Source organism: Aphelocoma coerulescens, chromosome 2, assembly GCF_041296385.1.
Source record: "Aphelocoma coerulescens isolate FSJ_1873_10779 chromosome 2, UR_Acoe_1.0, whole genome shotgun sequence".
Taxonomy (NCBI): domain Eukaryota; kingdom Metazoa; phylum Chordata; class Aves; order Passeriformes; family Corvidae; genus Aphelocoma; species Aphelocoma coerulescens.
Genome location: NC_091015.1, coordinates 37,829,493 through 37,848,769, shown reverse-complemented (window position 1 = coordinate 37,848,769; position 19,277 = coordinate 37,829,493). Strand labels below are relative to the sequence as shown.

The 19,277-nt window shown below is 37.1% G+C and overlaps 1 protein-coding gene across 2 annotated transcripts in view; it reads left to right on the top strand.

The window, feature by feature from the left end:
- LOC138106448 (alkylglycerol monooxygenase-like) overlaps nt 1–19,277 on the top strand; it is a 197,195-nt gene that overhangs the window by 1,414 nt on the left and 176,504 nt on the right. For both annotated transcript variants that reach the window (XM_069007061.1, XM_069007060.1), the window contains exons 2-3: nt 5,387–5,517; nt 18,850–19,001. In XM_069007061.1, coding sequence (XP_068863162.1) covers nt 5,387–5,517; nt 18,850–19,001 — 283 coding nt within the window. The remainder of the gene's footprint in view (nt 1–5,386; nt 5,518–18,849; nt 19,002–19,277) is intronic.

Sequence of the window (19,277 nt, the reverse complement as noted above, 5' to 3'; positions counted from 1 at the left end):
CATCTTTGGGCTTTCTTCTGCCATGTGCTCAGACATTACCCAAACCTGGATTTTTTTTTTAAACTAGGCATACAGATATAAGTCTGTGAAAGGATTCTTAATACTTCGAATTATGAAAGTGCCTGCAGACATCTGCTGCTGTAGAGCACTGTTGTGATAAGTTTGTAAAGGAATATTTCTCACAAAAAAAAACCCCACTAAAAACAGGTTTCCCACTACAGTTATACTTTCCTTAAATTCCTGTCTTAGGTTAGCTGTACTAGATTTCCCTCCTGACAGTGTATTTGTTGCTAGAACAGATCTTTTGATGCTTGTCTAGGTGGGCATATAGAAGTGCTTTAGTGGGATAACTGTTCTAACTCTTTGGCTTTGGTCTGACCTTAGGCAGAGTTCATCCATCCTCTTTTGGCCATATTTATGGGCAGATGGCAGCTATCTACAGTCCCTCTCCAGCTGCTATTCTTGGCTGTTTAGGGAACAATTACCAGAGCAGTATATCCATTGGATTCATCAGCAACAGATTTAATAGTGACCTCATGAGCCTTTCAAGGAGGTCTTGGAGTGGTAACCCCTTTAGTTGGTACAGATACAGAAGTGGATGTCTGAGATCAATTCAAGCCAAAAAATTCTAGTGTAGAGCTGGTAACAAATGAAGGCCTCAGCTCAAGTAAGTCACTCTAAAAGACAATAATGATGATGTGTGTGTGTATAAACTGATTACATTAGGGTTTCCTAAATAGTGTGGGATTTTTTATTTTTTTTCCCTGAGACACTGTAGTGGAATTTGCATCTTGGATCTGTGATCTATTGGGTATCAGATGGATGAAAGTATTTCTAGGACAGTAGATGACATGGCTACGTCTGTGGGGATATGCACCTTCCAACATTAGACAGGTGGCAGAACCTCCAAATTCACTCAAATAAATATTCATGGTTTAGCGATCTGTGAAATTGATCTGGTTGGTTTACAAAATATATGCACTTCACAAGAGTGGCACCTTTGAGCTAGAGTCACCTGTGCTGTTACATATGGGTAGGAAATGACAGCAGTGGATGAAGCAGCTCTGGTTTTGAGAACAGAATAGTTAGCTTAACTTGTGCAGTGTGCTTTCTGTCCCTGGTTATATTGCTTCCATTTTCAGAAGCCATGGCCCCTGCCCTGTTGCTCTGTATGTTGGCAGAGCTGTATGCAAAGCCCCAAGTCCTGTTTAAAACATGAGCTGATCAGCTGCTACCAGTGACAAGTAGCAAAGTTCTGCAGCAGTGCCTAGGGAAAAGTCATCCTTCAAATCTCCAAAATTCTGGGGAAAGGGGTCTGAATCTTGGATAATAATTGTAGAATTCAGTTTTGTAAGAGTTTTTGTCATGTAGAATTCAAACGCCTTGATTTTTCCTTTATTTCTTGGAAGTATGTCCATTTTCTTTCTCCAGGACAGAACATCTTGACTTTTAAAATCTGTACTGATGCTTGGCCATTCCTTTTAAGAGCATCCTCTTTCCTATGGGTGTAAGATTAGGCTCTGCATGTTCTGTTGGTTGTTTGGTGTTTTTTGTTCTGTTTTTTTTTAATTCTCTCACAATCTGCAGATGGGCAGATGGAATGATTGTTTTTGTTTGCCAAACATAGTTTTCATAAACCATAAATTCACTTTGTTCCTTGCTATGGTCTGAAATTATCACTTGTGCTCGGTAAAGACTTCAGTGAGTCAGACTTCAGAAGAGAGAGTCCTTCTGCTGAGAACCCCAAAATGAAAGCTTTAAATTTAATAATCAGTGTTTTTCTTTTCTATTTACTCCCTCAAGAGCCTAAAGAATAAGTTCACATTTAAACTCAATTCACATTTTAGGGTTTGTTTCTAAATAGTGAGGCACAGAACCTTCATATTTAGTTTTACTTGAAAGTTGAGATTCTTATGTTATAAGGATCTGGGACTTTAAGAAAACAGAAACTTTCAAGAATTGCAATAAAACTATGAATATATGCTGAGTTTCAACTAGAATATTATTCTTTGCAAAAGTATAGAGCATAAACTGATTTTAAATGGTCCTTTGCATTCTGTAGAGTTGGTTACTTATAATGGAACCCTCTTACACAGTACTCAGAGCAAGGCTTTCAAGTTATGGATCAGTTATTCAAGTAAACCACAAGCTAATGCAAATCTCCATTGAGTATTTCTGCTGATACATGAAGAGAAAAAAACTGGAAACAGAGAGAGAATAAAACATTTATGGACCAGAAGATACCAAAAGGATCTGGCCTGTCTCTAACCTGTGATGCTAACAGTGGCTATTTCTTAACTTTGTGTTATTTTGTTTGTAGAGACAACCCTTGAAAACAGTTGTAGAGATAGCCATCCTCAATGGGTTCCTTAAATGTCTTCATTGTTCTTTTAACTTAAGCAAAAAAAACCCCCAAAACCCCCCACAACAAGAAAAACAACAAAACCAAACCAACCAAACAAACCAAAACATAACAAAACCCCAAAAACAACAACAACAAAAAACACAAATTAAAAAAAAAAACAGGGAAAAAAATAGTGGTTTGGCTAGTGAGACTATTTTCTCTTACTGTCTCCTTTTTTCCTGAATTATTTGCATTCTCCTGGTGTTGCATTACATCTCATCCTTACACTGTAGGCTGTTCGGGACAGGGAATGCCTTTTCATTCCCCGTGACAATAGCTGTCATGGTCACATAAATAATACATACTGTTCTTGATGTAGTTGATCCCATTGATCTGCTTTGGACCAAGCTTAATGTAGGTGTGTGAGAGAGATGTAGAAATTTCTTAGATAGTAAGGGGTATGCCATAAATCCTTCCTTTTACAATCTCCTTGATGAGCAAGAGGTTAAGGATGTTTGAATGTTTCTTTATCCTCCTTGCTATAACACTCCCCATTTCTGAGTCAAAAAGTGGTGTCAAATGCTTGGCTCTTTCACAGCTTCACAGTGGTAGGAAAATATTTAATGAAGTCAATAAGAGAGAAGTTATAATAGTGTACATTAGTATAAAGTCAAGTATTTCAACTGTTTCCAAGGTTGCTAGGTAAAATGAATCACCACATGGAATACAGACATCGTACATTTCCTATTAACTGTTTTTATTTCATTAAGAAAGCACCTCACTTTCTCTGTTCTGAGCCCATTCAATTTGCTGTGCATATTCTGCTGTTCCAGACCTTAAAACTGCTTGTAGCCTGTGCTAGAACTGCCTCCTAATGTTGTCATTAAATGTTTTGTAGTTTTTCTTATTAAACCTCTTTTTTCTCTGCTGGAGTGTACAGCTGTGCTCATCAACCTTTGTTTACTAAGTCAGGAATGTGTTTTCTTGGTATATCAATTGGGAAAAGTACATTAAAAGTCTTGTCTACTTAGAAATAAAATGGCTATAGAGAGCAAAACAAGGGGTATTTATATTTTTCTAGAATGTTTCATTGATTTCAAATGGAAGGTTGTAGGGTTTTATTATTCTTTTATTATTTTCTTTTAGAATATATTTTATTATTATATTATTTATTATTTATTTCAAATTGAAATATTTACCACATTGGTTTTCTTGGGTGCTCTTTAGGCTTTATGCATAGGTCTTCCTTTGCTTTAGAATCTTTATATCATCAGTTGGTACACATCACCAACAGGCTTTTAGATGCCTAAAGTGCTGTTACAGAGCAAGCTAGGCACCTAAATTAAAAAGTCTCATGTTGATATTAATCTCTGTTCATCTGTTATTGTAACCTAACCCTCTGCTGCTGAAGTTTATGAACTTTCACATTTTCTAGACACTATAAATCTCTTGCTGTTTGCATGGTTTGAATCATCCAATTCTTCTTCAGCGGAGCAATCTGGTCTATATCCATCTTAGTCTCTTTAGTGTCCCAGCCTAGTAGGAATTCCCAGATCATATCTCACTTGGCAACAAAAATGAGCACCCTCCAAAATGCAACGGCATTTGCAGAGACAACATGCTTCTATTAAAATGTTATATGGGCAGGAGCAGCCTCCCTTCTGCAGCAGTGTAGTTTGGAGGGTTTCAGGCAGTGAAGCTGTACATGTGTGCAGGTTATCTGAAGGGAGCAGAAGCAGCAGAAAACTAACAGGGCAAGGATGGCAGTGTGGTGGCTCCCGGAATGGAGCAGAATTGGTCTTGCATTTCTCTTGCCCTGCAAAACATGGTGGGGATTTTATGCCTTAATATAACCAAAAAGCAGTTGTCTAAATGTCTCAAAGGTCACCAAAAAGTTGTCTACAGAGCAAGTGAGGAAGTTGAAGGAACATTTCCATGCACAGAGATCTGATAACTCCTTCCCATTTTCCTTGCGACAGGCCTTCTAGATTTTGGTGGTGATGGCTAAAATGCTGCCATTGTCTGATTCCTTCCACACTTGAAGTGCAAGGACTGTTAGGACTGCAGTGTCAGTAAAAAAAAAAAATGCTCTACCAATTACTGTTCCTCAAGCCTTTTTTTGTTGCCTGAGATGATAAAAATTTGAGAACAGGTCTGACAGTCTTTGCTGATGAAAAATGATCTTGTCCCGAAAATGTTACCAGTCCTACCTCCAGTTCCAACCACACCTTTCACTAATGGGTGCTGTTCCTGGGCATTTTCAGCTTGCCAGTTTTCTGGGATACAAGATGGACATTGAATCCTCGACTGAAGCAGTGTTGTGAGTGAGAATGTTTGTCTTGTTCACCATTATACTTTTCTGCAAAAAGGCTGAAAATTATTTTGCAGTCAATACAATCCAAAAGAAAAAGGGGAACATTGTATCATTGCTACTTGGCCTGGAAAGAGAACATGGTGTATATGGCCCAAATTGGAATGGGCTGCATAGTTACTGGGTTCACTGATGAAAACTCGTACAGAAGTGCTGTTGTTGTCTGCAGTGAAAAGCATGGCAACAGAAATGCCAAGTAGAAAGAAACTCACTTTACTGTATCTTTCAGATAATAATGTTAGATGCCAATTTCAGTGGCTGAAAACACTAAAAAACTCCATACAATATTAAATCAAAACCAGATTCTGTTCTGCCATGTGGTTGGAGGAGTCCACAAATATTGCTGCTCTCACTGATTTATTAAAAATGAGAAATATAAGTTTGGAAAGACTTTTGTGTTTTGTTCTGATAACATTTGAGTTTATGTGCAGAATATACAAAAGAAGACATTGTGGGAGGATGTTATTGCAATGGATTTATGCTGGTGTTGTGGGTTAAATTGTAGCCTTGGTTGTTGTGATTTGTAAGGTTCATGTGGAGCTTTTTCACAGGAGTAGCTACTAAGGTGCCAGCCAATCTGAGAAGCATTTCACTGCATAAAATGCTGTTAGGAAAGGTCTATCTAATTTTATTTGTGTTGTGATTTTCTTTTTTTTGCAAACTATTTTTAGAGTATTCCATTCTTCATTACTTTTATTGGGCTGGAGTTTGCTGTCAGCTGGATTCAGAAGCGTAAGCTGCCGGGTCGGATCAATGATGGCATAACTTCTCTTTCCTTAGGTATCCTGTCCCGACTGCCAGAGTAAGTATATGTGTACAATATTGAGATTGTTTGGGTTTTAATTACTAAGAAGGAAGAAAAGAGAATTATATATTGAAGTTGCTATTGCTAATCCAAAATGATTAAACAAGGCATCTGGACCTTTCTTTATGAAATTTAATTTTAACAAAGTGTATAAAATCTTTCTAATCTGTAAGGCTAAATGTGATTCTTACAGGATATTATTCTGCTCCACATTATCAATTTATCATCAGTTATATTCGTCTGTATTGGATCTTGCTTGTCACCTTTTGCTATTTCTGGGACTTCACCTGACTTGACTATATCTTATGTTAGACTAGATTTTAGAATCTGAGTTTTCTTTCATTAAAATACAGAAAGAAGATAATAAAACCAACAAACCAAGTCTATTATTTTTGTTAGCCTTTAAAAATAAAACTGTGTGCATATAACCAGATCAATATAATTGCGAATATGCATGTGATGCAAAGTTCTTTGAACACAGTCACAATCTTATGTTTGACGTCAATGGATTTTAATTCCCAAGAGAATTGTTGCAAGCATGATCATATTATTCAGTCTCCAATGTAAAGGCCATAAGATTTACCTGAATTAGTTTGGAGAGCAGAGTTGTATTTTAAAGAAATAGCCACTGTGGATTAACTGTGAATTCCAGTGACAAGAAATCCAGCAAATTCTTTTTATAAATTGCTCTAAGTGTTTTCCAGAAGCTTTATTTACTTGTGAGTAATAGAATGTTTTAGATATGCCTTTGCATGATATGAGCTTCCAGATGATAGATTTTATTGCATTTTTTCTTTTCAAATGGGATTATATTTTTATTCCCCATGTATGAATTTGCAGATGACCATCAAATTGTATTCATTATAGGAAGAAAAGTTTATTATTTGAGTTTGACTATATGGTATATTTGCAAGTCTTTCAGTTATTCCCACAGTTCTTTTTCTGAATCCTCTGCAGTTTTTCAGCCTTCTTAGTGCTGATGTCTCAAGTGCACTCCATATTTCAGAAATTACTACATGAGTGCCAAATAATGAAGTCATTTGTTCTCTATTTCTACTTGTTGTTCCTCCCTTTATATATCCCAGATCCTTTGAGCCGTCCTTCATCCCTGAATACTTTTTTGGATTCTGCGGCTTACATTCCTCATTCATAGGCAATATGTTCTTATATCTGGCCACATAGAAATACATGGATTGTACATTTGGTCCTCCTGAAGTAGCCTGAATTCATGAAAAGTTGTCTTCGTTACTTAGAGATCCCTGGTTTATGTCACTGCAAATTTTACTAGAAATATTTTCTTTCAATCCAGATTCTCGATCAAATATATTAAAAGAGCATAGTAACAACAACAAAAAATTAGCCTTTCTGGCTAGTAAAATTCATTTTGTGAAATGTGTAAATCACCCACTTTGTAATCTATTGATCATTTGACATTTAGTTGATTTTTTTAAGCTTTCTAATCGATGCAATCTTTGACAAGGTCCATTAGGTACAAAGACAATTCCTGATGGATTATGTTCATTATCAGTAGTAAATATCCTAGATGAAACCTTTTAAGGACACGCTCCAAAACTCTTCAAATATGTGAAAATAAGATGCATGAGCTTTCAACACGAGAAATACTCAACCATAAAGTTATGGCTTCAAACAAAGTGATGTCTAAGTTATTTGAGATTTTCATGAAGTTATTTTTGCAGCTGTATTTTTAGCAGTGTACTACCTATTTTCAAACCATTTTTAATGACTTATGAGCGTGATCTTGAAGGAGCAACATTCAACTTTTCAATATGTTTTGTGAATTAACTAAATATTTATCAACACATTAGATTTGTGTGCAGCAACACACAGCCCTGATAACAGGTTACTGTAGTTAGCAGGAAGCTAATATGGAATTAGATCAAATGTTGCTTCTTCAACTTAACCCAAATTTTCTAAACTTGACAGGCTTACCATGTTAAATATTTACCTTTATTCGTCTGAAATATTCAGAACTGATTAAGTTAAACAATGGGCCTGTGATACATGTAAAATACGTTTGAATGATTTTACAAGTTCTTTTGGCTTTATTTTAAGAATACTGAAGCACTTCAGATGCACTCATTCCTGGAAGAAATGCTTGCTAAGAAAACTAGTGTTGTGTGTGTGGAATGCAGCTTTGCAAGGTGCTGAGTACTTTTATTATTTTGGCACTCAGTCCTCTGCTGCAGAATTTGGCTTGTGGGCTGTGCAGTTTTCTTTTGCAAGATTGTTTCAATAGAGTGAACCGAATGATCCTTAAGGACTCAAAGTTTGCAGGGTCAGGCAAACTTGCAAGATTGGTACACCTATTTACTGCTACACCAGCACAAGAAGTCTCTTCCATGTTGCTTGTGCAGCTCTCATGACTGGAAATACCAGACCCTCCTCAGCAGTTCTTTCCAAAAAAGAGTCCTGTAAAACTGTTAGCTTTTTGGCTGAATGTGAAAGAAGCAGGCAAAATACAGACTTCCTAAATTATTTAATCTCATGTTAATGTCACAATTCTAATGGTGACTGCTTACTGTAATACATCTTTCAGAAGTAAGAGGAGTTGTGTATAACAGACTGGCTAAAAAGACTTGAACTGAAAAAACCAGAACACTTTACCCTTCTGTCTTGTGCTTCCATGGTGTGAAAGAACTGGGTCAGACAAAAAAGAGGAAAAAAATAGCACAGGCAAAAATCTGTTGCTAAGACTTCCACTTCAGTCTTTCCCTTTCAGGCAGAAAAAAAGGTAGGGAAAGTTGACAGAAACTGCTAAAACAATATTTCAGCAGAACCCACAGCATCAGGGGAAATAGTAGTGCAAATCATTAACAGCTGAAGGTTAGATTAACACGCCATTGATTGTATCCTCTCCCAGGGACTAATTTTCATTTTCTCAACTAGCAGCAATGGTTTGCCACTTCCTTAAAAAAATCTGTGGTTGGGTCTAAAATGGTGGCTTCAGTCTATTAGTTAAAATGAAGCTTCAAGTGTGTCATTGCAAAGAGGTCTTTACATTTAATGAAAAAATTAGGAGTCACTAATCATATTCAGCCTCTAAGTATTTTTTCCATTTCATAGTCTGTATAAGAGAACTATTGCATGTCCTGAGGGCAAAAAGTATTTTTCTAGTGTTTTATACTTCAACTTTCAGTTGAGAAAGTGGAAATCATAAATTGTTGATGCTTGTATGCCAAATGTTAAAAATGTAGGTACAAGAGGAAAAGTCTAATCAGACAGGGCAATGTTTTTGTTTTCAGGCTTGTTAGACTCAACAGTATGTAGTAAGTTGAATGGTTTGTGCATGCATTTCATCTCTTGTAAAGTACCCCATACATTTCTTAAATATAATTTTCTCTGCATTAATGCATACTATGCATTCCTCTGTATGCATTGGATACTAAATGTTGTATGCAATGAAAATGAATTTGGGAGAAAGGGAGAAACTTGTATTACTAAGTTTACTCTCAGCATCCTAAATGTTGGTAAAAATTTTCTGAGAACTTTTATTTTAAATAAATAAATAAATAAATAAATGATTTTTCTAGCTAACCATTGCCAAGAGACTTTAAATGCTGCCTTAAAAATATTCTCCCAAGGGAAAGTTTATTTTGGGTATGAATATCCATTATACAAGTATGTGCATTATTTCATATTGACCCATTTCTTCTTTTAAAGCAGCAGAACATAAATCAAATCAAAAAGTGTTTGGGGGATAACTGAGGTAGATACATTTTCAAACTAGTTGGGAAAGTATTTGTTCTTTATGGTCATGCTCAATTGCCAATTTTTAGTGTTCTGCTCTGCAACACAGTTGTACAGTGTATGAATGTGTATGTATATAATGTCTGACACAGTTTGGTCAGTCAAGTCTGCAATGAATTTCTCCATTTCTAATGAGAATATCACAGTCTGTATACATTATTTACTTTGATTTTTGAATTGGAGGAAGTTAGAGTTCTCTGAATTGTTGAACATGAGAATGGAATGAGTAAATGCTTTTGGATTAGTTCATGTTATTAAGTATCTTAAGATATCTACACATCAACAATAATTAAATCGAAGGGGTACAAATCCTGTTTCTGCTGTAGACCAGTGTATTCAGTTTTGTACATAATTTGGATTTTAAACAATCTTTTTTCAGGAGTAGGTTTGAAGAGGCAGTTTCGTGTACATTTTAGACCAGCAGTGCTCCCAAATGAAGCACCTTTGATTGAGTGATACTTCTATCTAGTTGCTCGTTCCTCCCTCTGTACCTTCACCCCTCTTTGGCCAGCATAAGGATTTGTGTTGCCCTGTGGTAAAGTGGCTTGGGAAGCAGGTCTGGCACCTCCCCATCACATTAACCTGCATCATTTCTTACTATGTCTGTGCAAAATCTTGTGCTAGAACAAGAAATGGGATTGGAAAAAAGCAGCCAGGGTTACATGACAAGAAACACTCTTGCTACAATGCTTTTGTAGCATTACTGAGTTATCTGCTTTATAACATATAAAATTGCAATCTGAAACCAAAGGTTTCCAATTTTTAAGAGTTAACAAAATGCAGGGCTGATTAGAATACACTCGATTCGAGTTGGTGCAAGTTATTCACAACCCTATGGAGCCAGGAGTGTCCTGACAGAACAGAAAAAAACTGCCTTCATGGATTTAACCATTTGAAGTATGTTCTGGTTCCTGGAGTATCTACTAGATACTTTGTGTGTGACTATAGAAAATTATAATCCCATAAATTACCGATTGCATTTATCAGAAGAAAATTTTATACATGCAGTTTCTTATAAATTATATTTTCACTTTGAGACTTATTAGGTACATTTTTTCTCCACATCTGTTTGACTAAGACTTTGGACAGATGTTTGTTTAGAGCATGGTCATGTGTTGCTTCTGGTCCAGCTGCCCCCTCAGATCTGCCAACATAACTGCACATTTAATTGCTCCCTAACCTGGTCCTGACAAAGTGGTCTCACTAGAAGCAGAAACAAAAGCCCCCCAAGAACTATAAAAGAGGTGTTTAAGCTCAGCTGCATTCATTTTGACAGAGCCAGGTCAGGGAGCAGCTATGCACGCAATTATGGTGGCAGGTCTGAGGGCTGGTAACCACCACACTCAGGGCAGTGATGAGCAGATGGGGCCAAACTGGAAGGGTAATCACTTAACCTGGTTAAATGGGAAGTGGAGCTGCTGTGCTATGCCATGCCCTTAAACCAGCTGAACTTCTGGCCACTGCACTTCTGTCTTTCTTGTGCTCACTAAGTCCTCCCTTTCTCTTATGTTGGTTCAGGTGCTCATCTGATCCCAAGTGGAGTTATTTCTGTTCACTCTGTGAGCAAAAAGGTATTTGCTTTAGGCAGAGAGACAAGAAAATTGTTTGGGAGTGGAAATGGGGCAGCCAAGAGCTGTCAGCTTGTAGGTTCCGTCTCTACTGTACCTGCAGTCACGATCGTGCCTGCAGCAGCTAGTTATGGAAATTTAAGGCACTGTCAATAGATGTGTCCGAAAAATAGAATTTTTAATAAGTAACAGGCCTGAAGAGTCAGAATCTACTCACCTCCCCATTCCTTCCACTCTCCAAGTAGCACTAGGTAGTCATGTATTTCACAAGAGCACCCTCCTGGCTTCACTCTCCCATATACAGTGTTGATTGTTCCCACATTTTGCCAAAGGTCACAGCCCTCACAGCTCTGTCAGAAGAACAGGTTTTGAAATTACTCGCTAATATTCCATAGGTAAAGCAGTCAGAGTAAGATAAACAATTTCAATGATGGGGTAGTGCTGTGCAGCAGGATCTGATAGGATTTTCAGCAGGCAAGCCTCACTCTTGGAAGGGGATTTTCAAAATCAGATCAGTTAAACTCATGGCAGTAATTGTCTCACCTGAACAGTTTTTCAGTTTTTGTTTAATCTGATTAGTTTGTTGTTTGTGTGGGTTGTTTTTTTTTTTGTTTTGGTTTGGTTTTTTGGTTTGGTTTTTTTGGTTTTTTTTTTGTTGCTGTTTGGGTTTTTTTTTTGTTTTTTTTATTTTTAATCTGGTTTTTATTCATGAACCAGTTGGGACTAAGTTAGTAAATTAGTTACTCCTGTGTGGATTAATTATCCTATGTTCTTACTGTATCACTTTAACACAGTTTTATAAATTTAGTGTAAATCATCCTATCTCCTCCAGGAAGTCCAAATCCAGCTGTGCCCAGTAAAAATGCTAGTGCTTCCTGCCTGCTCTCTGGTGCTCATCACTACCTCCCTAATCCCCTTCTAGCATCTGAGCCCCTCCCAGGCATATCAGCAGCATTATCTTCAGAAGTTTGAAGCATAGAATTTTGGTACTCTGTTTCCATTTGTTTGAAGCAGGCTGGGGAGCACACATGGGCATAGCTGCTGGCAGAACACAGGAATACCAGTGAGCAGCTCTGGACAGTGCTACTTCTAGTGATGACTAAGGAAAGATCTGAGCCAGAATTTGAATCTCTGGAGTTTCTAATGAAATGGCATATAGGCTACCTTGCATTACAAGGAAGGATTTAGGAGAGTTTGGATATTCTCAAACTAATTGACTGAAACAACGGGTAGTCTCTATCTACCATAATGTTCTACAGATTGCTGTATTTCACAAAAACCTCTTAGGGATCCAATTAATCTTTTAGATTGTAACCTCTTACACAGAATGCATATTTTTCTACATCTTTAGTATTGTATCACTGTCTCTTTCTGTACAGTGGGGCCAGTAAGTGACTTGGTGATTGCCCATTCTTACTGCCAGAGCCCAGCTTTGCACCTGCCATATCTTTAGAAGCAAAGAGAAGCTGTCAGGGTAGATTTTCAAATATACTTGTGCTCTTCTGTGAAAGTACATACCGTGAACTGAATTTACCCTTATTGAAAATATGGTGTTAATTTCAGTAGTCTCTATAGCTCACAAAATATACCAATTTCTCAAATCCATTAAATGTTGTGCAGATTTTTTTGTTCCATGTTTTTGTATTTTGCTTTAAGCTAAATTGTGTCATTTCTCACACATTTAAAAAAGAAAACTCTAAGAAACTGCTTCTGTATAGGGTACACTTCTGACTGAAGGACATCTCTGCTAAACAATGAATTAATCTGAAATCAGTACTCCACTAGATGGAGCACAGGGGTAGCATTTTTAGAGCTGGCCAATCTAGTTTCTTGGGTCAACACTTAGAAGTTATGAAAATTGGAGAAAATGTCTCTTAATGATTCTGTAAACCAGTGTTACAGATCTCAAAAGAATAGACTTTCACCACTGTGTATCATGGATAAAAACAAGTTGTCTTTTAAAACATTCAGAAGTATGGCCAAAGGAGTTCAATATAAAGTCTCATGTAAATATTTTTCCTTATTTCATCATTTCATGTGCTATGATGCTTCACTGAGGCTATTTCCCTGTATTTTTATAGACCATAGTAACTGTTACTAGTTCCTTTGGTTTTTCTGAGTCTATCTAGAACAATCTGAGTTGAATAGAATACCCTTTTCTCATTACTTGTTTATATGTGACCTTTGAGAATATTATAGGCTTCTTCCCAATGTAACTTATACCACAGTGCAAATTTGCTCATTTCAGTGGAACAACCAAGTAGGACAGATCAAAGTCAGACCCTCAACTGGAAAAAGGTCCTAATCAAGCATTTGTATTAAACTCACATGGTGATATTTGTACAAATGCTAAAAAATCAGGACTGTTGCCTTGTAGAAGATGACATTGTAGAATTTTCCAGTCTTGTGTATCCTGAAGATACTGGACTAGAATTTACTGCCCAGTGTGCTGGGCAGGTATAAGTAGGTATAAAGAAATATAACTTCTGTTCTCATAAAAGAAGAAGATTAAGCTACAATGCCAGAAGCTCAGTCATACGGAAGGTTTTAAACTAGGCTTTTTAGTCTTTTAAAGATACCAGGTAATTAAAAGTATCTGAAGATCTTGCATAAACTTAGGGCATAATTAGTTACTATTGTGGATTATATCACTAAAGGCAGTGGAACTTCTCATGAAAATATTTGTGTTGAATTTTTAATTGATTATGTATGTAGAAATGAGCAAAGATAAGTGACTTGAATTCTGCAGCAGGAATAGAACTTAATAATAAAAAAGTGTAACACTGTTGCTATTTTTCTTCCAACACCTGTTGTTTCACATTTTATTCCACCCACTACTGTAAATTAATATTAGTGTCATAAATTAGAGGATAAAAAGTGAAGTGCAACAGGAATAGGTTTGGTGAATAAAAGGGCAGTTCTGTCAGGTAAAATATTGTGCAATACTGTGTACGATATAACTAGTAGGGATATCTGAGTCACCTCCATTTTGAATTCGGTATTTTCTTATCTCCTTGAAGAAAACTGGAGGTTTGTATTGTTTAAACTAAAATGCTGGAGAAGAAAGCCATACTGAGGAAGAGGAGAGGCTTTGATTCAGCTTTTGTGTCTGGTGGGAACGTTTTCTCAAAATGTAGGTGCTATTTCCTGTAATCAAGGGCTTTGCAGAGCCTGATAATAATTTCCCAGCTGTATCATTTTGGTGAATTATTTTTTAGCCTTGGGTTATTTCATGACTGGTTTTGCATATTAAGAATGGGAGAGGAGATCATATTCATCTTGATGATAGAAAACAGGGAATAGAACTCCCACAGCTCCCTCTCCCTTTCCCTCTACCTTGTGGAAAGTTTGGCTTTGTGCTAAAGCGTGAAAAAAGCCTTGACTGCAGTGTGTCAGGCATATTTCAGCTCGATTTGTGTCAACCCTAATAAGTCAGCTGACAAGGTAATAAATTGGGTGTCTGTTCAAGACCTGGCACCTGTACAGGAAATAAAAGGGGATTTCAGTTGCAGCAGATTTGCTTTGTTTTATAAATGGATCTTTTCTCAAGACTCCTCTACCTCCTTCCCGCCTTCTTCTCTTTACTGAAATCATGTTATCAAAATGTTTATTTCAATTGTGACTGGAGCCAGTTTTTCATTTGGAAAGGAAAGCTCTATGAGTATCCTTGGAAATGGAAATCCTTATGCTTTCCATTCTGAAATAAAACATTACATAGCATTTAATTATTCATGTATCCTGCTGTTACATAAATGGTCTGAATAATTTCAAATTATTGAGAAACTGCCTTTGTTCAGCATTTTGAAACTTTACATTCATATAGTGTGAATCAGGCTAGGAAAACAGAATTTATTTAACCCAGGGAAACTGTATTAGTAATATCTCACTATTTTTAATGATAATATAACCTTGTGACCAGGGTGTCTTAACATGTTTCCCTCTGTGCTTGACCTCCAAGGATGCAAGTCTGTTACTGCCCTTGAGAGCAGGGCTTTTGTAGGTCCAGCTGTAGGGTTGTGATTTTAGCTCAGGGGCACCAGGTCAATTCCCAGTGTGATGTGAGGTGGTGACTGTAGTGGTGGTGAGAGCTGAGGCAGTTTCTTTGGAGTATTCAGTTTTGGTATACAGATCTTCCTCCATGCTTGGAAAAGAGACAACAGCTCCTGTCTCTGACCCTTTTCATTTTTGGTGACTGTCCTGGGCACCATGGAAGAAGTTTCCTAAAGGTGTGGTTTCAGGCTCTATGACTGGAGGAAGCAAAACAGGACCTTGTATTCTTTGAAACGGGCAGCTGCTTTTTCTTCCAAGTGAATTTCTTCCACCTTTTCCCTCCTTCATTATCCCATAGGGATCTAGAATAAGTAGATCTTCATTTCCACATGGAGAGTTCATCTCCCAGAATTTCCTTCTTGGACTTTTTTAATTAGAGGAAGTGATAATCTGACCCAGTGGAAGGTGAAGGGGGAAATGGTTTATTAAAAACAAATATTATTGCCATTAATTAAAGTACATATGACCTTTAGAAACAAGGAGACAAGAACTCTCAAGGTCATAATAGTTGCCTAAGTGTGCTTTGCACATAGTAAGGAAATTTTCAGCAGCAGTGTTCAAAATCCAAGAAGATAAATCTATGGATTATATATAATAAGGTTTTCTATACAGTCTGTTTTAGGATTTATTACTCTTTATGCAGAGGATTGGACTAGATGATAAAAGTCTTACCTATTCACTTCTGTTGCATTTATAGTTATCACATTTAAATGAGGAAGAAGTTTTTTTTACGTTCTCTTAGTATTTTCAAGAAGTGAAAAAGGAACTTGAGGGGCAAAAGAGGGGGAATATAAACCTTTGAAACTCCAAGTGAACTTTCAGAATTGTAATTTAGTGCAAGCTCTGGTCTTCCATATCACACTGTAAATTAAAAAAAAAATACTTAGTTAAGCAACTCTTCTTTCTCCAGTACTGCCTAGTAATATGATGGATTACTCTAAATTAATTACAGTAATCAGCTAACGTTATGTGCTGTAGAGTTGTGATTCAAGCATGAAGGAAAGAATGTACAGCAAATTGCATATATAAAAAATGTGTTGTAGGGTTAGCTCAAGGTTTACACCTTGGCCTCAGCCTGTGAAAAAAAAAAAGGACTCTAGGGTGAAATACTGAAAGCTGATCAAAAATGGAGGAAATATTCCAGGTCACATATCTTTGGATGTACTGCAAAGGCATTATATGTTAATAAAAGCAGATGAATAAAGTAAGAAAACAGTACCTAATAATAACTGATACTCTGTGTTGCAAGAGGTGTTTTAAATTTCCTGGTCATTGAAAAGATGTTAAGAAATGCCCATTTCTTTGTGTTTGAATAATATCAGCTCCCTTCTGACCTGTTGTGAAATGGATTGAGAAGTTATACTGAACTTTACAGATTCCTCATGAGATGAATTGCAAAAATCTGCTTAGACACATTTACTCTTCTTTAAAAATATTTATAGAACACAGCTCTTATGAAAATTAAACATGTTCCAGGTGTGCATGGTCCACCTTCTGGGCATAGCCAAGTTGTTTTTGAAGTGGTAGATACACCTGTCCTTGCTAGTCAAGAGAAATTCTTCATGGTCGAGCTGCTGAAATGAAATGAAATTTCATGGGGTTTGTTGTGTCTTGGTTTTATTTGAGAGAAAAACTGGTATGATTATAGTAAAGCTGGAAATGAGTTGTAGGTAAGATGTGTACCTGGCTGTGGAAAAAGTATTAGTTCTTTTCTTCCTGAGCAACAACTACTTGTGGTGCTTCAGCTCTCAGGATAAAATGGTGGATGTGATACTAGCCAGCTTGCAGGCTCTTAGTGGGAGCTTGGGATTTTCAGATGAATTTTTCTTCATTAATAGCGAAACTAGCACCACTTCTAGTGAACTAGAAGTTCAAGGTGTTTTCTTCTAGCTTTATTCAAAACACTTATGGGAAGTGGTGCTAATGCCAGGAGTATAAAAGCTCTGAATGGATGTCTTTGCAAAAAGACAGAGGTGACCACAAAGTTCAGCTATAGCATGGGGGATGGCTTGCAAGCTGAAACAGCCATGTTTGCTGAGCTTCCCTTCTGTTTCAGTGCAGCTGCCCAAAAGGACAGGCCATGGCCAGACTGTTTTCTGGGATGTTTTCCAGATGCGTGAAAAAAGTCTTTAAAGGGGAACTAAAATCCTTTTTTAGTTTTGTAGATTCTAGCATTTTTGTGGCCATGCTGTAAACTATATCAAAAATAATCTATCTGAAAAAAAAAAAAGGCAAAAAAGGAAGGGTGTTGAAAGAAGTACCTCTAAGAACTGGTACTGAGACAAGAATGAGCAGATGTGGACAGAGGTGCACAGAGAATCTTTCAACTGATTTCAATGTAAGGTGAAGAACCAGATGAGACTGACGTGAGAGATGTTGTTCTGTCCTTCGGCTGAGATTTTGCATGGCTGTGACACATATATTCAGTGTCTTACCACTTCTTTTCAAGTAGTGTCTGCAGGTGTGCTATCAGCAATGTTCTCTGGAAGCTCCCTGAATTTATATCCCAGAGCTTTTCTTCAACTATGAATATGTTTTAGAGGTTTTTAAAGTCTTGCACAACTTTGTACCAAGGGGTTGCTGATAATTCTTTCACCTCCCCCCCAAAAAATAGCAGCAGCATAACGTCTGAGAACTACATTTTTTGTGTGTGTGTGATTATCTTTTTTCTTACTTTTAGGCTCTAAACTGAGGTGAATTTCATCCACTGATACATAAAAAAAAAGGATATTTATGACTTTTTTATAATGAGTATCTTTTCATTACTTTTTTTTTTCTGTTTACCGCTTTTCAGAGGCTGATGCATTTCAGTTCATCACTACATTTTCAACACACAACAAAGGAGAGTAGCTGGAGGAGTTGTAAGGAATCTACTATAAATCCTGCTGTGGACTAGTTTCTTCTGCAAAAATGCCAGTTTAAATATATATCCATCTGCAGCTGCAGCACCATTTCACAGCTACCTAAGCCAATTGTCACCTGGGCCACTCCGTGCCTACAGCCTCTCACTATTCATACCTGGGTTTAATGCTTCCCGATTCATCCAAAAACTCACCCAGCAAAATCAAAGCTATTTGTTTGGATATGGCTCAGGGCCCCAGTTGGTGAAATGAGGTGGTAGGGTATTGAGGGGAGGGTGTGACCTTGGCAACCCAAATTTGTATCAATCTGAGCAGCTGTTGAGAGTTATACTAGGTTTGGCCTGTCCATTCCAGGGCTACTTTCTTCTTCTCCTGGTCTCAGTGCTGAGCCTGTGTTAGGTCAGGGATAGCTACTCTGTCCCGGTAGTCCAGGAACTCAGCAGCAGTAAGAGCTGCTGTCTGGTGGCTTTCCATGCCTTTGCAAGTTCATTATTTTTTCTGTCCCTTTCTGGAAATCCTGCCATTTATCTCTATCGATTGCCTTTCCCCTTCTTTTCAAAGACACTGGCCTTTGTCTCCTCCTGCTGCATTTATCCTCTTTTAGAGTGAAACAATATGCTGAGCAGGTCAAACATTTCCCTGCTCCCAGAAGCCCTGTCCCCTTTCATGTTCTTTCTTATAATGGAAGCAGTCAAGGTATTTTAATGTCATACATTAGTATTCTGGCATAATTGCTGCTACACTTCAATCACTTCTGACTTACTAGTTGGCAAGTATGGGTTTCTTCCAGATTTGGGAAAACAGCAACACCATAACACCTGCAGAGCACAGGAGTGCTTCAGCCTTTGAGCATGCTTAGTACCATGGTGAGTGGGTGTGAGTTGGTTTTAGAAACCTTGTAGACACTAAGCAAAGGTTCCTCTGAAGGCAGTAGTGGTATTACTTGACAGAGGTTTAAGAACTTGGAGACTGGTTTTATGTGTTCTAAAAAGATTCCCAGCTGGTAAATTATAAATATATAAAAGGTTCTGAAATTAAAACTGACAGAATTACTGATAAAAATTTCTGAATCTCTGTTTCAGTGTTTTATTCAGAAGTATTGAGTTAATTAGTTACATATACATATGGAATAACTACAGACTCTTGGAACTGCCCTGGGACTCACCATGGACATGGTATTTGACACTTTTGGGAGTGGACTTTGCATACTACTGCTTTCATCGCATAAGCCATGGTAAGACTTAAGTTTTTCATGTTTGAAAATACAAAATACATTAGTTATCTATTAATAAAGTGAGGTATTTATTTTGGTTTCTGTACTTAATCTACTCTAAGCATATATAGCTGCTCTTCTTCCCAAGGGTTAGCAAAGATAAACTTTATGCACGGAAAACAGTTTATGCATTATACTCTACACAGTAAACATGATTTTCTGAAAGGAATGAGTATAATTTTGAAAGCAGTTCAACAGAGAAAATGAAATATCATTTTTAAAAAAGTAAGGAAAAAA